This window comes from Zootoca vivipara, chromosome 9 (genome assembly GCF_965207765.1).
Source record: "Zootoca vivipara chromosome 9, rZooViv2.hap1.1, whole genome shotgun sequence".
NCBI lineage: Eukaryota > Metazoa > Chordata > Lepidosauria > Squamata > Lacertidae > Zootoca > Zootoca vivipara.
The window spans coordinates 45,298,137-45,313,302 of NC_142592.1; the positions used below are offsets into that span (position 1 = coordinate 45,298,137).

The 15,166-nt window shown below is 47.3% G+C and overlaps 1 protein-coding gene across 1 annotated transcript; it reads left to right on the forward strand.

The window, feature by feature from the left end:
• Positions 1–1,235: 1,235 nt before the first annotated feature.
• On the forward strand, positions 1,236–13,676 carry TXN2 (thioredoxin 2). Its single transcript, XM_035128195.3, has 4 exons — positions 1,236–1,288; positions 3,989–4,269; positions 6,660–6,783; positions 12,953–13,676. Exons 2-4 carry the CDS (start codon positions 3,989–3,991, stop codon positions 13,067–13,069), a joined length of 522 nt encoding a protein of 173 aa, XP_034984086.1. The 5' UTR covers positions 1,236–1,288; the 3' UTR covers positions 13,070–13,676.
• Positions 13,677–15,166: the final 1,490 nt, after the last annotated feature.

Below are 15,166 nucleotides of genomic sequence, written 5' to 3' on the forward strand. Positions count from 1 at the left end.
TGGATTAGTTGTAGTTTCCAGGTCACCTTCAAAGGTAGCCCTGTGTAGAGTGCATTGCAGTAGTCCAAGCAGGAGATAACCAGAGCATGCACCAATCTGGCGAGACAGTCCGCAGACAGGTAGAGTCTCAGCCTGCATACCAGATGGAGCTGGTAGACAGCTGCCCTGGACACAGAACTGACCTGCACCTCCATGGGAAGCTGTGAGTCCAAAATGACTCCCAAGCTGTGCACCTGGCCATTCAGGGGCACAATTACCCCATTCAGGACCAGCGAGTCATCCACACCTGCCCACCCACTGTCCCCCATATAACTTGTTTTGAACCTTCTTCACACCTTCAAATAAATAAGGAAACAAGCAAAGACTTCACCATGTTTTTTAATGCAGTTTTGAATTGTTTTCTATGGGCAAACTTTGTGTAGCAAAAATGGCCACACAGTGAAACACGAGTGTAGGGGGCGCGGCATAGGTGTCACTACGTAGTTTTCACAAACTATCGACCTAAAACTTTGAACTTCATGGGCAACTCTTTTATCTGAAAAAGCCCTGAAAATCCATTTGCCAATCTACTGCAAATCACTCCCAAGATCTACAAATAGATTCCTTCTGCCATCCCTGCTTTATTCTATTCTGCCAATCCGAGCGATCCTCGGATGAAGGGCGGTATAGTAAGTAAGCAAATAAGTAAGCAAATAAATAAGATAGATTAATTTGCAGCTTAACTGATTTAAGCGAATATAACGTTGCGCTGTTAGGAGAGCCGCCGAATGGGCGGGGTGTAAATAATAATAATAATAAATTTTATTTATATTATTTATTATTTACATTATTATTTTATTTTTATTATTATTAACCCCGAAATGAACAAGTTAGGAACCAGCCTTTCGTACCACCTTCCTGGGCACATCCTGTCCTGTGTACTCTGACCTCGGTTCCCCGATGCGAGGAGCGAGGCCACATCGCGGACGCAGATTCGTGCTTTCGACCGGCGCTTTTTAGCCAATCAAACCCGAGGCTGCGTGAAAATTCCGACTCCGCAGCGTTCGGAGCGGCTGCGTTTTAACCAATAAGCGCGCGGAGGACGCGACGCACTCCTCTGCGGGCCGAACGCGCCCTCCTTAGCCCAACCACGTCCCAGGTTTCTCAATAGCTTCCCTTTCGCCAGCCAATCATCCAACTAGAATGCATACATTCCTCCCACGGCCGCTCCAATCGGCTGGCAGAAGAGTCCGGCCCGTCTGATTCCACAGTGTGGCGGCCGCGAGACACTCTAAAGTGGGGCTGAAAGGTGAGAAGGTGGAAGCGAGAAGGTCGCGCGCGGTGGGGGAGGGGAGGAGGTCGCTGACCCGCCTGCACAGCAGGTTGGGGGGGGGCGCCTGTGTCTGTTTACTCACGAGTAACACTTTCTCCGCTGTATCGGAGTGGAGAGGCGCTAGTAGAGGAAATGGAGGAGGTCGAGTGAAACGTGCATTACTTATGATGGTTATCATTATTACGTTACTTCAACTTATATTATTATCCCGCCTCCGCCAAAGAGCCCAGGATGGCAATTAGTTAAGCGGCACTAATAAGCTGGGCTTCATTTCAACCAGTTTGTAGATCAGACGCGATTGCCTCTGAACATGTGCAGAGTGCGCTTTTCTCACCCTTCCGTAACCGTCCACAGCCTCTGGTTGAGGACGGCGGAGGAGGTTTCCCAGATCGCGAGTCTGGAGGCCATGGGTTAGATTCCGAGCTTCAGTTCATCCTGTTCTAGAAATTAAAATAATAAGAGCTGTGGAATGGAAGCAGCCTTGCCAGCTCAGTTTCAGAAAAACGCCCGTCTCCTTCCCAATTACCAAATGCACAGGAATGTAACGGATGGAACTTTTCTCATCACTTGCCTGCCCTGTCAGGAAAATTGTTCTTTTTTTTCTTCTTTTCTTTGGCATATAGGTGCCAAAGTTAAAGGTGGGGGGAACCTGGCAAACTTGGCTAGGAATTAAGCTGACTGGAGGGTAACCAGGGTAGGACAGAAGGTTAGAAATATATATCCTTCTGTTATATTTCAATGCATTTAGAGTAGTTAAATATCAACTGCGTTTCAATAATGAGTTTGACCAAACTGCGGGAGGCAACGGAAGACAGGAGTGCCTGGCGTGCTCTGGTCCATAGGGTCATGAAGAGTCGGGACACGACTAAACAACTAAACAACAACAAATGTTTACCTAATACTGGGTTTTAATATTGTATTTGAATAATGCAACATTGCCTGCCTTTACTTAAGAAAATGTCTTTTTAATCACCCTCACTAAATTTTGCAAACTTTAGTGTTTTGAAAGTTAAATTGTTTTATAAAAGGGTGGTTTGTTACAGAAAACATCCTTTCTTGCATGTAAATGTGTTTTAGGAAAACACATTTTGAAGCAGATGTTTGTATTCTGCTTATATTTTGAGGCAGTAAATAAAATAACAAATTTCCCATAGCAACCTTATGATTATTTTGGGAGGGACCTCATATGTCACTTAGTCCAGCCTGTTGATGCAAGAAATTTGGTAGCTTAGTGCTGAGATTGGTGAAAATGCCCTCCTTCTCTTCTGCATGCTACTAGCCCCTATGGAAGTGTCTTGCTGTTGTGGGGATAATAATCTTACAGGACTGTTGTGAAGCTTGCTGAGGTAATGAATAATAGAATTATAGAGTTGGGAGGGACCGTGAGGGCCATCCAGGCCCCTGGTATGTAGGAATCTTTTCCCCAATGTGGGGCTCAAACCCACAACCCTGAAATTAAGAGTCTTATGCTCTACTGACTGAGCTATCCCAGAATACATGTCAAGTGTTTTGAACATTCAGAAGAGCTAACTGTGACTAGCTCTACTACAGTACCGTAGTTTGTACCACAGTTGGTGCATATAAGTGTTAGTAGAGCAGCTGGATTGTGGTTCTATCTATCACACAATCGGTTGTGCCTCGCAGGTTGTTAGGATCAGAATGGTAAAGCATTTTGCCACACTGAGAAACCCAGCCAAAGTCACATTGGTAATACTGTAGTGTGCTGCAGAAAGGAAGATGTTGATGTTCCAATAGGATAATTGGGCCCACCATGGCCACCAGAGGACATTGTTTGCATATAAGAACTGTTCAGTAAAAAGACTGGTATCCACCAGCTTAGGCTAGGCTAGAATTATAGGACTGGCGAAGCCAGGAGCAACCAAAAAGGAAGGTTTAAAAGTGTTGATTTGACTGAGGAGCTTCAATGATGGTTGGTACACACTGGGACTGGTAGAATGGAAGGAAGGGAGCCCAGAGCCAATGACAGGCAGAGCCAACTCCTTTTTAGCCCACTCCTCCTACCTGCTGCATTCTACAAGGACCGAGACCAAGGAGGAGGAAGGTCTCTGGACTGGTTGTAAGCAGGAAGAAAGTTGGCTGAGGGCATACTGAGATTTGCCCTAATGGACCAGCCTCCACTGGGAGGAGCTGCCCAAACACCCTCTGGTTTGAAAGACTGCGTATTTGTCCAGGGAGTTAAAGGGCGACCTTTTCTTTCATTCACCATAATTCCAGTATGCCCTTCATGCTGACATGTGATCTGACAGTGCTTAAGTGAGACTGAGCTGAAGGGTAAAGATAGTAGATAAGATTGTAACCCAAAAGGTAGTTTAGGTTAAATGGTGAGCCTGCAGGTAGGGCCTGCCCTTATGACTCTTCATTAGCCCGACACTTTGATGTGTGTGCTGTATGTGCAGTAAATATGATTGGTGTAACTGAAATTCTGGAGGGCATGGATAAGGTGAAAGCTTGGGAACCTAGGAGGCGGGAGTATGGGCAAGAGTGGAGACTAGATAGGGGCATGAATGGGGATCCTTGGAATTGACTGGAAAGGGAAGGAAGCAGTGAAATAACAGCTAGGTCTGTGGGGTCTTGGTGGTGGGAATACACCAGCAGAGTTCAGGAAGCTGATGATTCCCCCCCCCAACTGTGTTGCTTTTGTTTTTCATTTTGCAGATGGCCCAAAAGCTCCTCCTCAGGCCATTCCTCTCCATCCCTGCCAAGCAGCTCTCTGCTCCGCTCCGTTCACAGCCACCTTTGCTTCTCTGTCGGGTTTCGGCTGCGCCCTGCAATCTCACCTGGCGCCTGCCCGTCCCCTTCACCGCTGTACCTGCAACTACTAGGACATTTTCCACTACTTTGGTCTTCAGGCACACCTTTAACATCCAGGATGGGGATGACTTCCAGGACAGAGTTCTGAAGAGTGAGAAGCCAGTGGTGATTGATTTTCACGCCCAGTGAGTGCCGGGGGGGGGGCGTGTTTCTTCTTGGCTTAAAGGTGCCGGCATCAGTTCCTGCCTGATCACTAGTTCATGTGTGTATTAGACCACAGTGTGGACAAATGCACACCTTGGGTAAATGGTGTGGATGGTCCAGTCCTCTGAGTCCCCTTCTAGCTATGAAGTGATAGTGATAGTGACATGCAAAATGTCCACTAATAGTAATTTGGCATCTTCCCTGTTCTGTTACATGAATTATGTTAATTACACGAACCAAAATAAGCAGCTGCTGGGTTACATCTCCCTGTTTGTTTGTTACAAGTGAATGGCAAAAGCTGGAAAGTTTTTATTTTTTATGCATTTCATGTGTAGGTGGTGGCTGTTTGCAATATAGTTAGAGCTATTCCCTAGCAATAAAGAGAGACTGCAAACATCTATGACCTTTCGGATCAAAACAGTCTTAAAAATTAACTTGGTTGAACTGTGTCAAGAGTCTGCCTGCAGCTCTCATGCTATTGGAGTTTGTGTTTTGCTAGACACTTTCCATGTCAGATCTGGGGAGAGAGGAAGGAGACGAGAACCATTGTGGGGGTGGCTGCTTAGCGACCACGGAAGCAGTGGGAGCTAGCTGACTTTCTCAGTCCTTTCATTCCAAATATGCCAGCACAAAAGCAAAATAAAAAAATCCTTCCAGTAGCACCTTAGAGACCAACTAAGCTTGTTATTGGTATGAGCTTTCGTGTGCATGCACACTTCTTCAGATACACTTCAGATACACTATCGTACTTCTGATTCAATACAAAATTTGCCCACGGTATGTTTTGCAAGGGACCTTGATACATGAAGTCTCTTCGGCTCAGGTGCAAAACTGGTGTAGGAAAAAACTGGCATCTGTGAAAACTGTCCTGTATGGTGATAACTCAAAGGTCTATTATGCCAAAGGTACAGTGCTTGAGAACTAGCTGTGGGATCCTAAATGAGTGTAGTCTGGGCCAAACAGACCTCTGTGTGAGTGCCTGGGTTCAGTTTCGGTGATGTGCTATAATTTTTCTCTTTGGAGTTCTGCTCCCGTTCTTAGGAAACAGCCTAGTGATAAACACAATCTTCCCTGAGCATGTGATCGGCTATAGGTTGACACATTACAGCAGCCTCCCCCAACCTGGTGACCTCCAAATATTACTGGACTATGGCTCCCATCATCCACAACCAGCGCAGCCAAGGTCAGGGCTGATGGGGCTTGTAGTTCAAAACATCTGGAGGGCACCAGGTTGCAGAAAGCTGCATTGTGGTGCTCATGCCTTAATCAGAATGATCACACGGCAACTTCAGTGTGCAAACTCACTCTTGTTTAACCGTTAGGGCTCTCTCTGGTGGATGTTAGACCACTTTGTAAAGGGAATATAAGACCACCTGTGTTGGCTAGAATGTATACAGTGGTACCTCTGGTTACGAACTTAATTCGTTCCGGAGGTCCGTTCTTAACCAGAAACTGTTCTTAACCTGAGGTACCACTTTAGCTAATGGGGCCGCCTACCATAGCTGCCAAGTCTCCCGTATTCCCCGGGAAACCTCCATTTTTCCAGCTGTCCCCAGCCGGAAAAATGGATTTTTTTGTTTTTTCCCGGTTTATTCTGGTGCGGAGGCCATTTTGGAACTGGGCGGAGCATGCTCAGAAGCGACTTTTGATGCTGCTCTGCCCAGTTCCAAAATGGCTGCAGCGCGACTTCTGGTGCGGTGGCCATTTTGGAACTGTGCACAGCAGCATCAAAAGTCACTTCTGAGCATGCTCCACCCAGTTCCAAAATGGCGGCAGCACTACTTCCAGTCTGCTACTTCCGGTCCGGTCCCTTATTTCTCAGGCACAAACTTGGCAGGTATGCCGCCCCTACTGCCGCTGCACCGCTGGCATGCAATTTCTGTTCTCATCCTGAGGTAAAGTTCTTAACCTGAAGTACTAGTTCCGGGTTAGGGGAGTCTGTAACCCGAGGTACCACTGTAAGGGGTTTTTTAAGGGCTCTTGGTGAAAATGGGGTTCTCCTGCGTTCTGTCCCACATTCACCCTATGGCACAAACAGCATGAAAGTGGCTGAAACGTACCTTTGAGTGTCCCTTGCAGGAAAACACCCCCCAAGCTGTCTGTAAAGTCCTAATTGTAGCTCTTGGTGCTTGAATTGTTAAAGCTGCTGTAAACCTGCCCAGCACATGCATGCTGTTCTTTAATTTAGCAAGACAGGCATCAATATCAGGCTTGATATTTAAAGTTAGGAGGGTTTCCCCTGCAGCTATTAAAGGCAAGCTCACCCCAGAAAATAGGGGAGGAGTTCAGAGTGTTTTGAAAAGCTTCGCCTTTCTCCTGCTGCCTTTGCTTTTCCCTCACTGAACCCTTAATTCCTTTTCTCTCCTTGGAGGTGGTGCGGTCCCTGCAAGATCTTGGGGCCCAGGCTAGAAAAGATAGTGGCCAAACAGAAGGGGAAGGTCTTGATGGCAAAAGTAGACATCGACGACCACACAGACTTAGCCATTGAATACGAGGTAAGTGCTCATAAACCCCCTAAGAAATAGACAGAATATGAGTTGCGTAGAACAACTTGGTTTGCTCTTCATTTGTTCTGATTAGGAACCTAGGAAGAGCTGCCTTTTCCAACCTGGGTCCCTCTAGATGTTTTGGACTACAACTCCCATCAGCCCCAGGCAGCGCAGTTGTTCAAAACAACTGGAGGGCTCCAGGCTGGGAAAGGCTGCTCAACGGGACTCATGGTCTTGACTGAGATAAACCAGAGTGTGGTGACAGAAGATGCATTAATTCAATAAATCAGTGTTTCCCAACCTTGGGTCTCCAGTTGTTTTTGGACTACAATTCCCATCATCCCTGACCGCTGGTCTTGCTAGCTAGGGATGATGGGAGTTGTAGTCTAAAAACAGCTGGAGCCCCAAGGTTGGGAAACACTGCAATAAATTAATAGCAGAGCTGTGGCAGAAGAGAGATGAAGGTCTGGTGGGGCAAGAAGGCTTTGCTTGTGGGGAGAGAATCCCTGGGTGATGATAGAAGAGACACTGGAGCAGGCAACTCATGTCTTGATGGTCACTGTGTGGGAAGAGCCGTTGCATTATGGAGGGTACCAAGAGGCAGGCAGGCATCAGGTGGCTTAGAATCAGGTTAGCCCCCTGGACCTTGGACTCCAACTCCCAACAGCCCCAGGAAGCATGGCCAGTGATTGGGATGGTGGGAGTTGGAGTCTTAATAACATCTGGAAGGCAGCACATCAGCTACCGCTGGCTTTAGAAGGTGGCAGGACTGCAGAGAGTCAAGAATAGCATTTGTAATCATAAGCAGAGATGTTCTTTCCCTGGAAAAGAAATCCATGTTTCCAAGACCCATTTCCAGATAACAGTAAGCCTAGAATTTATTTCTTCATACAAGCTGGGATAGCTCAGTTCATAGAGCATGAGACTCTTAATCTCAAGGTTGTGGGTTTGCTTGTTGAGCGAAAGATTTCTTCATTGAAGGGGGTTGGACCATTGTGGAGGGTAGATGACCCTTGTGGTCTCTTCCAACTCTACAATTCTGTTATTCTTAACACCCCCCTCTCTCTTTTTTTAGTTGGTTTTTTCTTTTCTTTTGGGGAGAATCCTTTCTGTATCAGCTACCAGATTCAATATGCAGAGCTTTACAGAAGGCTGGTCCTTTCCTCTGACGCTTAGGACATAAGAAGAGTTTTGTCTGATACTTAAATTTAGAAGGGTAGAAAGGCAGTGGAAATTGGTGGTGGAAACTTTAAAAACAAGAAGAGCTATGCTTGGCCGTCCCTCTGCATCAGGCATCCCCAAACTTCGGCCCTCCAGATGTTTTGGACTACAATTCCCATCTTCCCCGACCACTGGTCCTGTTAGCTAGGGATCATGGGAGTTGTAGGCCAAAACATCTGGAGGGCCGCAGTTTGGGGATGCCTGCTGTACATTCTCACTTAAGGGCAAGCCCATAGCTTAGTGAAAGAGTGTACACTTTTCAGGAATAAAGCCCCATATTGTATCTCTGATTAAAAGGGCTCCAGGTAATAGGGGACGAGGCACTTAAGATCCTTGAAAGCTACTACTAGCTGAAGTAAGCAATGCTGGGCTAGAAGTCTAGCGACCTGGTGCTTCATGTGGCAAAATGATTTTTGCTTCTTCTTTTTAGTTTGTGGCTTTGAGATCCTAAACAATTTTCTACTCTGCTGGGGTTTTTGAGTCCTGCAGATTCCATGCAAATAGGCAGTAAATCTCCCACTCCTATCAGTCTTCCCTCCCTCCCTCCCTCCCTCCCTCGCTCTTGTTTACAAGACAGCGGCCCACCATCTCAGCCTGAAAATTTCACAACAACTTTTCTGCTGCGGCAGATTCTTTGGAAGGGAGAGGGAGGGAGGGACCCCCTCTGTGAGCCTTGGAATGCCTGTGCATTCCTTTGTGCAGGCCCTGACCTGCCCTGGGCTCCGGAGCCGTCCCAATGGAGCATCCATCCATGAAGTATTTTCCTGCTGCGAAAAAAATTCATAGGGATTCTTCCCAGAATGGATTCAGCTCTGGCCAGAGCTTCCTTCTCCTGATTCCCAAATAGGGGAGGCATTTGGACACCCTGTGCCGAAGTCCTGGTGGTACTGCTGCTGCTGTTGCTTCTTCTTCTTCATCTCCTGCTGGTGAAATGGCTAAGCATCTCCTGCTGACCTAGTTTATTGCCTGGGAGAAATTCCTCATTTGTTAAACGGATGGGCCGGCCCTGCCCATGTCTCTTCCTCTTGCTTAGTTGGTCCTTTCTCCCTCTTCCAGGCCGGGGGCCCCTCCTTGCTATGCAACTTCTCCCAGAGAGGCAGGAAGAGGGGCCTGTCTCAGCCTGCCACCACCTTGCCTTGAACTCTTCCAGTTTCCCCACCGCCTCTCAACTTTGGCTTGCTGCCACCATCCCTTGTTATGTTCCAGTTGAGTCAATAGTGTTCCAGTGGTGACCCTTCTCTTCGCACAGCCGCTGGGTGATTTACAGATGGGGCTGTGAGTGGAATGAACAAAGAGAACTTCTGGTCTCCTTTGCCCAGAGTCCTGATGTCCCACCTCAGCAACGTGACCTGTAACCAATCATTATTTTATATGCTGCCTTTCAGGTGGACCCAACAAAAGCAGTTTGAATAAACCTATTACGGCGAGAAGCGCCGGTTATAAAATTAAAACCTAAAAGGCAGCTATTTGGCACAAAGAAGCTATTTCTGTTTCTTCTCCCCTTCCCTCGAGGAAATGTGCTCTTTCAGAAGCCCCTCTGGCGGCATTTGGGGAAAGAAGTAGAACAAACCCACCCCTCGTGGGGTATGGGGTGAGCTGGAAAGTGGGCCGGCTGCTGCTCATTTAAAGACATTGTCTAAAATTCTTAAAATAGCAAACAGTGATGAGACATGATGCAAAAAGATAGGAAGCTGCCTTATATCAAGTTAGACTTTTGTGAAAATTGTCTACTAAACTGGCTGGCAGTAACTCACTAGGATTTCAGGCAGAGGACATTCCCAGCCCTTGAAATCTGGGCATCGAACTTTTGGCGTATATTTTTCACATGTCAGGAATTAAATTCAGATTTTGAGTCTGCCTTGGTATGGATAGGGGAACGATTAAATGTTCCACACCCTATTGATTTATGCCTAGCATAGAAAAAGCCCTTGTAGTGTTAAACTGTGGACGGGAAGAGTGACTCAGCAGTTAACATTCTTTGCATTCTACCCAGGAGACCTTGCTCTGCCCCAGGCTTCCTGTGTAACGTAGGGCAAGCCATTTTTATATACAGCTTGCTCCCCGATTTGTGGCTGCAGGTTGGGCATGGGGAGAATAGGGTACTGGATCCTCACTCTATAAAGTGCTTTTATTGCTTATTTGCATCCCACATGTCCCCACAAGTAAAGCATCTGGCTCTTTCTAAAAATGAAGAAAAGAGGAGCTTTCTGGGAGTGTTTTGAGGGCACAGGAATTTTTATAGTTGTCCCCTAGAGGGCACTAAAGAACATCAATTAACCATAATCTATAATCTGTTGCATGTTGAGCCTTCACACACACACACACACACACACACACACACACACACACACCCTGAACTAACCATAGGATGTGGCACTCTTAAGGAGCTGCACTGCATTGGCCAGCAGAGGGGAAAGGGTGGGGCCCAGCTGAAACAGGCCTTTTGAGTCCAGAGCCTTGGTGGAAAAGAGAAGCCAGATCTCCCAGGGCTTTCCATTGGGGAGGGTTTGCGTGTGGCAAATTGCTGATGGCTGCAAGACACAGCGCAGCTGGGAGCGTGTTTGATGAGAAAGCACATTCCAGGGATGGACAGCAGGCAAGATAAGGATAGGACACGACCCAGTGGCTGAGCTGTCTGCAGATAAGGGCGCCAGAGGGGAGCTGTGGAATGTGTCAGCCCCTTCTGAAATATTTACACATTCCTCTCTTGTCAGTCTCTGGACTCCTTTAATGGGCTTGCTCACATGTGGGGAGGCCCCATAGCCTGTGGTTTTAAAGCACTGGGCCCTGCAGAACTCAGCTAGCAGGCCCCTGCCGATCCTCTTCCTGTTGCTGCCTGATCCCAGGCTGTCCTCTCAATTGTTAGTCAAAATTGGGCAGTAAGAAGCTAATAGATCAATAAGCCAACTTGCGGGAGGGGGAGGGGTGTAGCATGACTCCAGAAATTCACACCATACATTTAGAGCAGGCATAGGCAAGCTCGGCCCTCTGGATGTTTTGGGACTACAATTCCCATCATCCCTGACCACTGGTCCTGTTAGCTAGGAATCATGGGAGTTGTAGTCCCAAAACATCTAGAGGGCCGAGTTGGCCTATGCCTGATTTAGAGAGCTACAATGCCACTTTAAACAGTCCCTGCTTCCCCCATAGAATTCTGGGAGTTGTAGTTTGCTAAGGGTTCTGAGAGTTGTTAAGAGACCCAAACACTTACAGAGCTACAATTCCTAGAGTGGATTAACAGCCAAGCCCTCTTCCCAGGGAACTCTGGGAGAAGAATATCACCTCCCAGCACCTTTAACAAACAGCAGGTCCCATAATTATTTGCAGGGAAGCCATGACTGTTTAAAGTAGTATCATGGTGCTTTAAATATATGGTACAAATGTGGCCTATTGGCATTCTGCCTCATCACTCTTAGAATAAATATACTGGTGGCTGGGCTATGTGTATTCAGTAGTTGTGCTCTATCCTTTAAGAAATTTGAAGGCCTCAGACTGTGTTTAAAGCAGAGTTTGGATTTCCCCCCAACAGATGTTGAACTGCAGCTCCCATCATCATCTCTGGCCATTGACCATGCTGCCTGGGACTGATGGAGAGTCCCACAACATCTGGAGGGCTATGGGTTCCCCCATCCCTGATATAAAGCATTTTGTTAGTTACTTTGGATGCAAATACAGGTTTGAAACCACATAGCGAATCTCTGGCCAACCCTTTGAAGGCAGAGGGGTGGGGTTCCAGAGGACAGAGCTTCAGTGCCCTCCTTGTGACAGGCAGAAATGACTGTACAAAATAAGCAAATGTAGACCCTCTTCTATCTAATACACACACACAAACCCTGGATGTTGTAAGTCTATCATATTCACTCTTCAACAACTTTGACACCGCAAAGAGGGACACACCCATTTTTCTCTCCACTTCTGTTTGGGCACAGTTAAAGCCACATTTAGGGATAAGAAGTCAGGCAATGACATCTGCAGAACTGGAGTATTGCTGTATTGACAACTTGATGTCAGTTGTGGGCTAGAAATAGATGATCAGGAGCCAAGGAGGAGCTGCTTAAAAGCTTCCTGTCTGGTAAGCTATAACCATAAATCAGGCATCCCCAAACTTCAGCCCTCCAGATGTTTTGGACTACAATTCCCATCATCCCTGATCACTGGTCCTGTTAGCTAGGGATCATGGGAGTTGTAGGCCAAAACATCTGGAGGACCACAGTTTGGGGATGCCTGCCATAAACCCTCCAGCAGTACTATAAGTTCTGTGTAGCTATAAACCTGTGCAACTGGGCAGGGAGTGGGGAGAAGTACGTAACACTTACCACATGGTCAGAAGTGACAGTCAGGTGTCATGCTTCTGCCACAGCTACACAAACTGCATGGTGAGCTTTTAAGCAGCCGCAGAGTGCATCCTGGTCAGCTCTTCCTCTACCAGAGAGCCTGCTTTTCAGAAAGTTGGCAGTGCAGCTTCACACTGGGGCAGTCTCCTCCTTCCCTCTAAGTCCAGGAATGGGGAAAACTGTGGCCCTCCAGATGTTGTTGGACTACAACTCCCATCTTCCCCTGACCTTTGCCTCAGACCATGCTTGCTGGGCCTGATGGGAGCTGTAGTCCAGTCATATCTGGAAGGCTATAGGTTAACCATCCCTGTCTTACTCTGTTTTCAAGCAGGAAAGTGCATTTGTTAACATGCAGAATACCAGCAGAAACTTCATGCTGGAGCTGTACTCCTTTGACAGTCATCTTTCTAAAACTAAAATAACCCCCACCCTAAAATCCAAGTGATCCTGTTCAATTTCTTAGGAGCTCTCCAATATGAGGAAAGATTAATCATTCACCTTTTTTTTACAGCGTGCTATCTTTGTTTTAATGTTTGCTTTGACTTCTGAAATGATGTTCACAGGTCAGTGGAGCACAGCTCTTATTCTGCTTGCCTCTTTCTTTCCTTCTTTGTACCTAGGTTTCAGCAGTGCCCACAGTCCTGGCTATGAAGAACGGCGATGTGGTGGATAAGTTTGTAGGGATAAAAGATGAGGATCAGCTGGAAGCCTTCCTCATGAAACTCATGGGACCTTGAGCAACCAAGCGTGTGAATATGCCCCAGGACTCTTTCCCCTTTTTGTTTTTAAGCCTAGTTCCTTGGGAGGAGATGAGGGACAGTGGAAATGCCTTGGAGCAGTTGGGCTAGTGTCCGGTTTTGGAAGGAAATGGGCTGCACCGTTCTAGCTCGGCCTTCTCCTTGGGAGGTGGCGACAAACAGCCATGGTTCTGAGCTTGATGGGAAGGCTGGTTACTCCATGGGAGAAGATGAAAGAGCCTGCTGCCTGCCAGCAAATAACCCGTGGCAAGAAATGGAAGACTCCCAACAGAGACAGGGGAAAAGCTTCCCTCATCCTGCTCCAGTCCAGATCCTGTACAATTAACAGCTGCTGCCCATGAGAGATGTTGGCAGACTTCCTTAAAAAAAACCAGTTCCCCTGCTACATCTCTCCAGTCTGCGTCCTTTCCCACCCTTTCTGTCCAGGGGTACTTTTAAATCACGCGGCTCTCTTTGGCCACTGCTGCAACACACACCCCTCCCTGTGCGCTGCTGCTTATAAACCAAATGAAGAGCAACATTGTTTGGAATCTTCTCTTCCCCCCCTTTTTTTTGGGTAGATCTGTAATAAAGACAGCTTTAGTAATTGCTCCGTTCCCTTTTTTTGTAGATAATTCTTCATGAGCTGAGAGAGAAGGTTCTTCCCTTCTGCAGGAAAGCTGAAGCCCTTCCACTTGGCTTGGGCGGTTGTGGGTTTGAGCAGGGGAGTGTTGGCAAGGAGGGTCTTGGGTTCACCCGTCCTTCACCAAACTAGAAGATGCTTAGGCAGCCTGTTGCAGTGACGCCAGTCTTCATGGCAAAAGTAGCGCAGGGATGGGGGGTCTGCGTCGTTGGCCTCCACTTCTGATCAGCCTGAACCAGCTTGGCCAGGAATCAGTAATGATGGGAGTTAGTTTTCCAGCAAGCTTGTTTCCCCCTGCTCCAGAGGGCCTACTTGAACCAATGGTTTCAAGTTACAAGAAAAGAGATTCCGACTAAACATCGGGAAGAACTTTCTGACAGTAAGAGCTGTTCAACTGTGGAACAAACTCCCTCAGGAGGTGGTGGGCTCCTTTCTTGGAGATTTTTAAGCAGAGGTTGGGTGGCCATCTGTCACGGATGCTTTAGTTGAGATTCCTGTATTGCAGGGGTTGGCCTGTTTGACCCTTGGGATCCCTTCCAGCTCTACGATTCTATGAACATCTGGAGATCCATATGTTCCCCACCAGTGCTTTAATGGCATTCAGGGCCGTCTTAAGCATATCTAGTGCCGTGGTGCGAAGATCCCTCCGCCGGCGCCCCCCCGCCCCGTCTCCCAGCACGGCTGTCTGGTGGGCGCAGCAGCACGGTGCCCCACTGGCGGCCCGACGCATTGCACCACCCAGCCTTGCCTTAGGGCCGGCCCTGATGGCATTTTCCCATCTGTTTCCTTAGATGGCCCATTTCACCATCATTAACAGAGGCCAGCCCTGAAGTTTTTCAGTGACGAACATGAAATGCTTTCTTTGCAGATCATCTCTGAAATCTTCTGGAAGGGGGTGGTGCATTGGCAAACAACATAACGACAGCTGGGAACATGGATGCCAAATTCATAGAAAATAAAAACACTGGTGACTATTTTCTAAGGTCCAAGCAGTCTCTGTTTCTGTTGAGTATGGCCTTAGAGGTTAAACAGTCAAAATGTGGGAGCTGGCAGAAGTTGGGAGTTCTCAGCGCCTTGGGCTGCTACATACTTCCTGTTAAACAGGGATGCTAATCCTTGCCAGAGGCAGAGAGCATAATGGATAGGAATACTTCTTCCTTAAAACATGCAAATGGCTGATATGGAAGAGATAGGAAGCTACTTGTCAATATGTCCCAAAGAAAGCTATTAAATTTCTTTTTGCAGCGTAGCAAAAATTCTTTTGTCCACTGGTGGACCACTGCACCAGTTGGGCCTCCAATACATGATTTATAGAATGCCAAACCTGTGTTGAAAACACCTGCAAGGGCTGAGCTTTTAGATCTAGCTGCCCATTGCTATTAGGGCTTCTTGGAACTCAATTTGACGTAGCAGCCTACTGCTGAGCAAAGGTTTCGAAAGAAGCACAGCTAAAA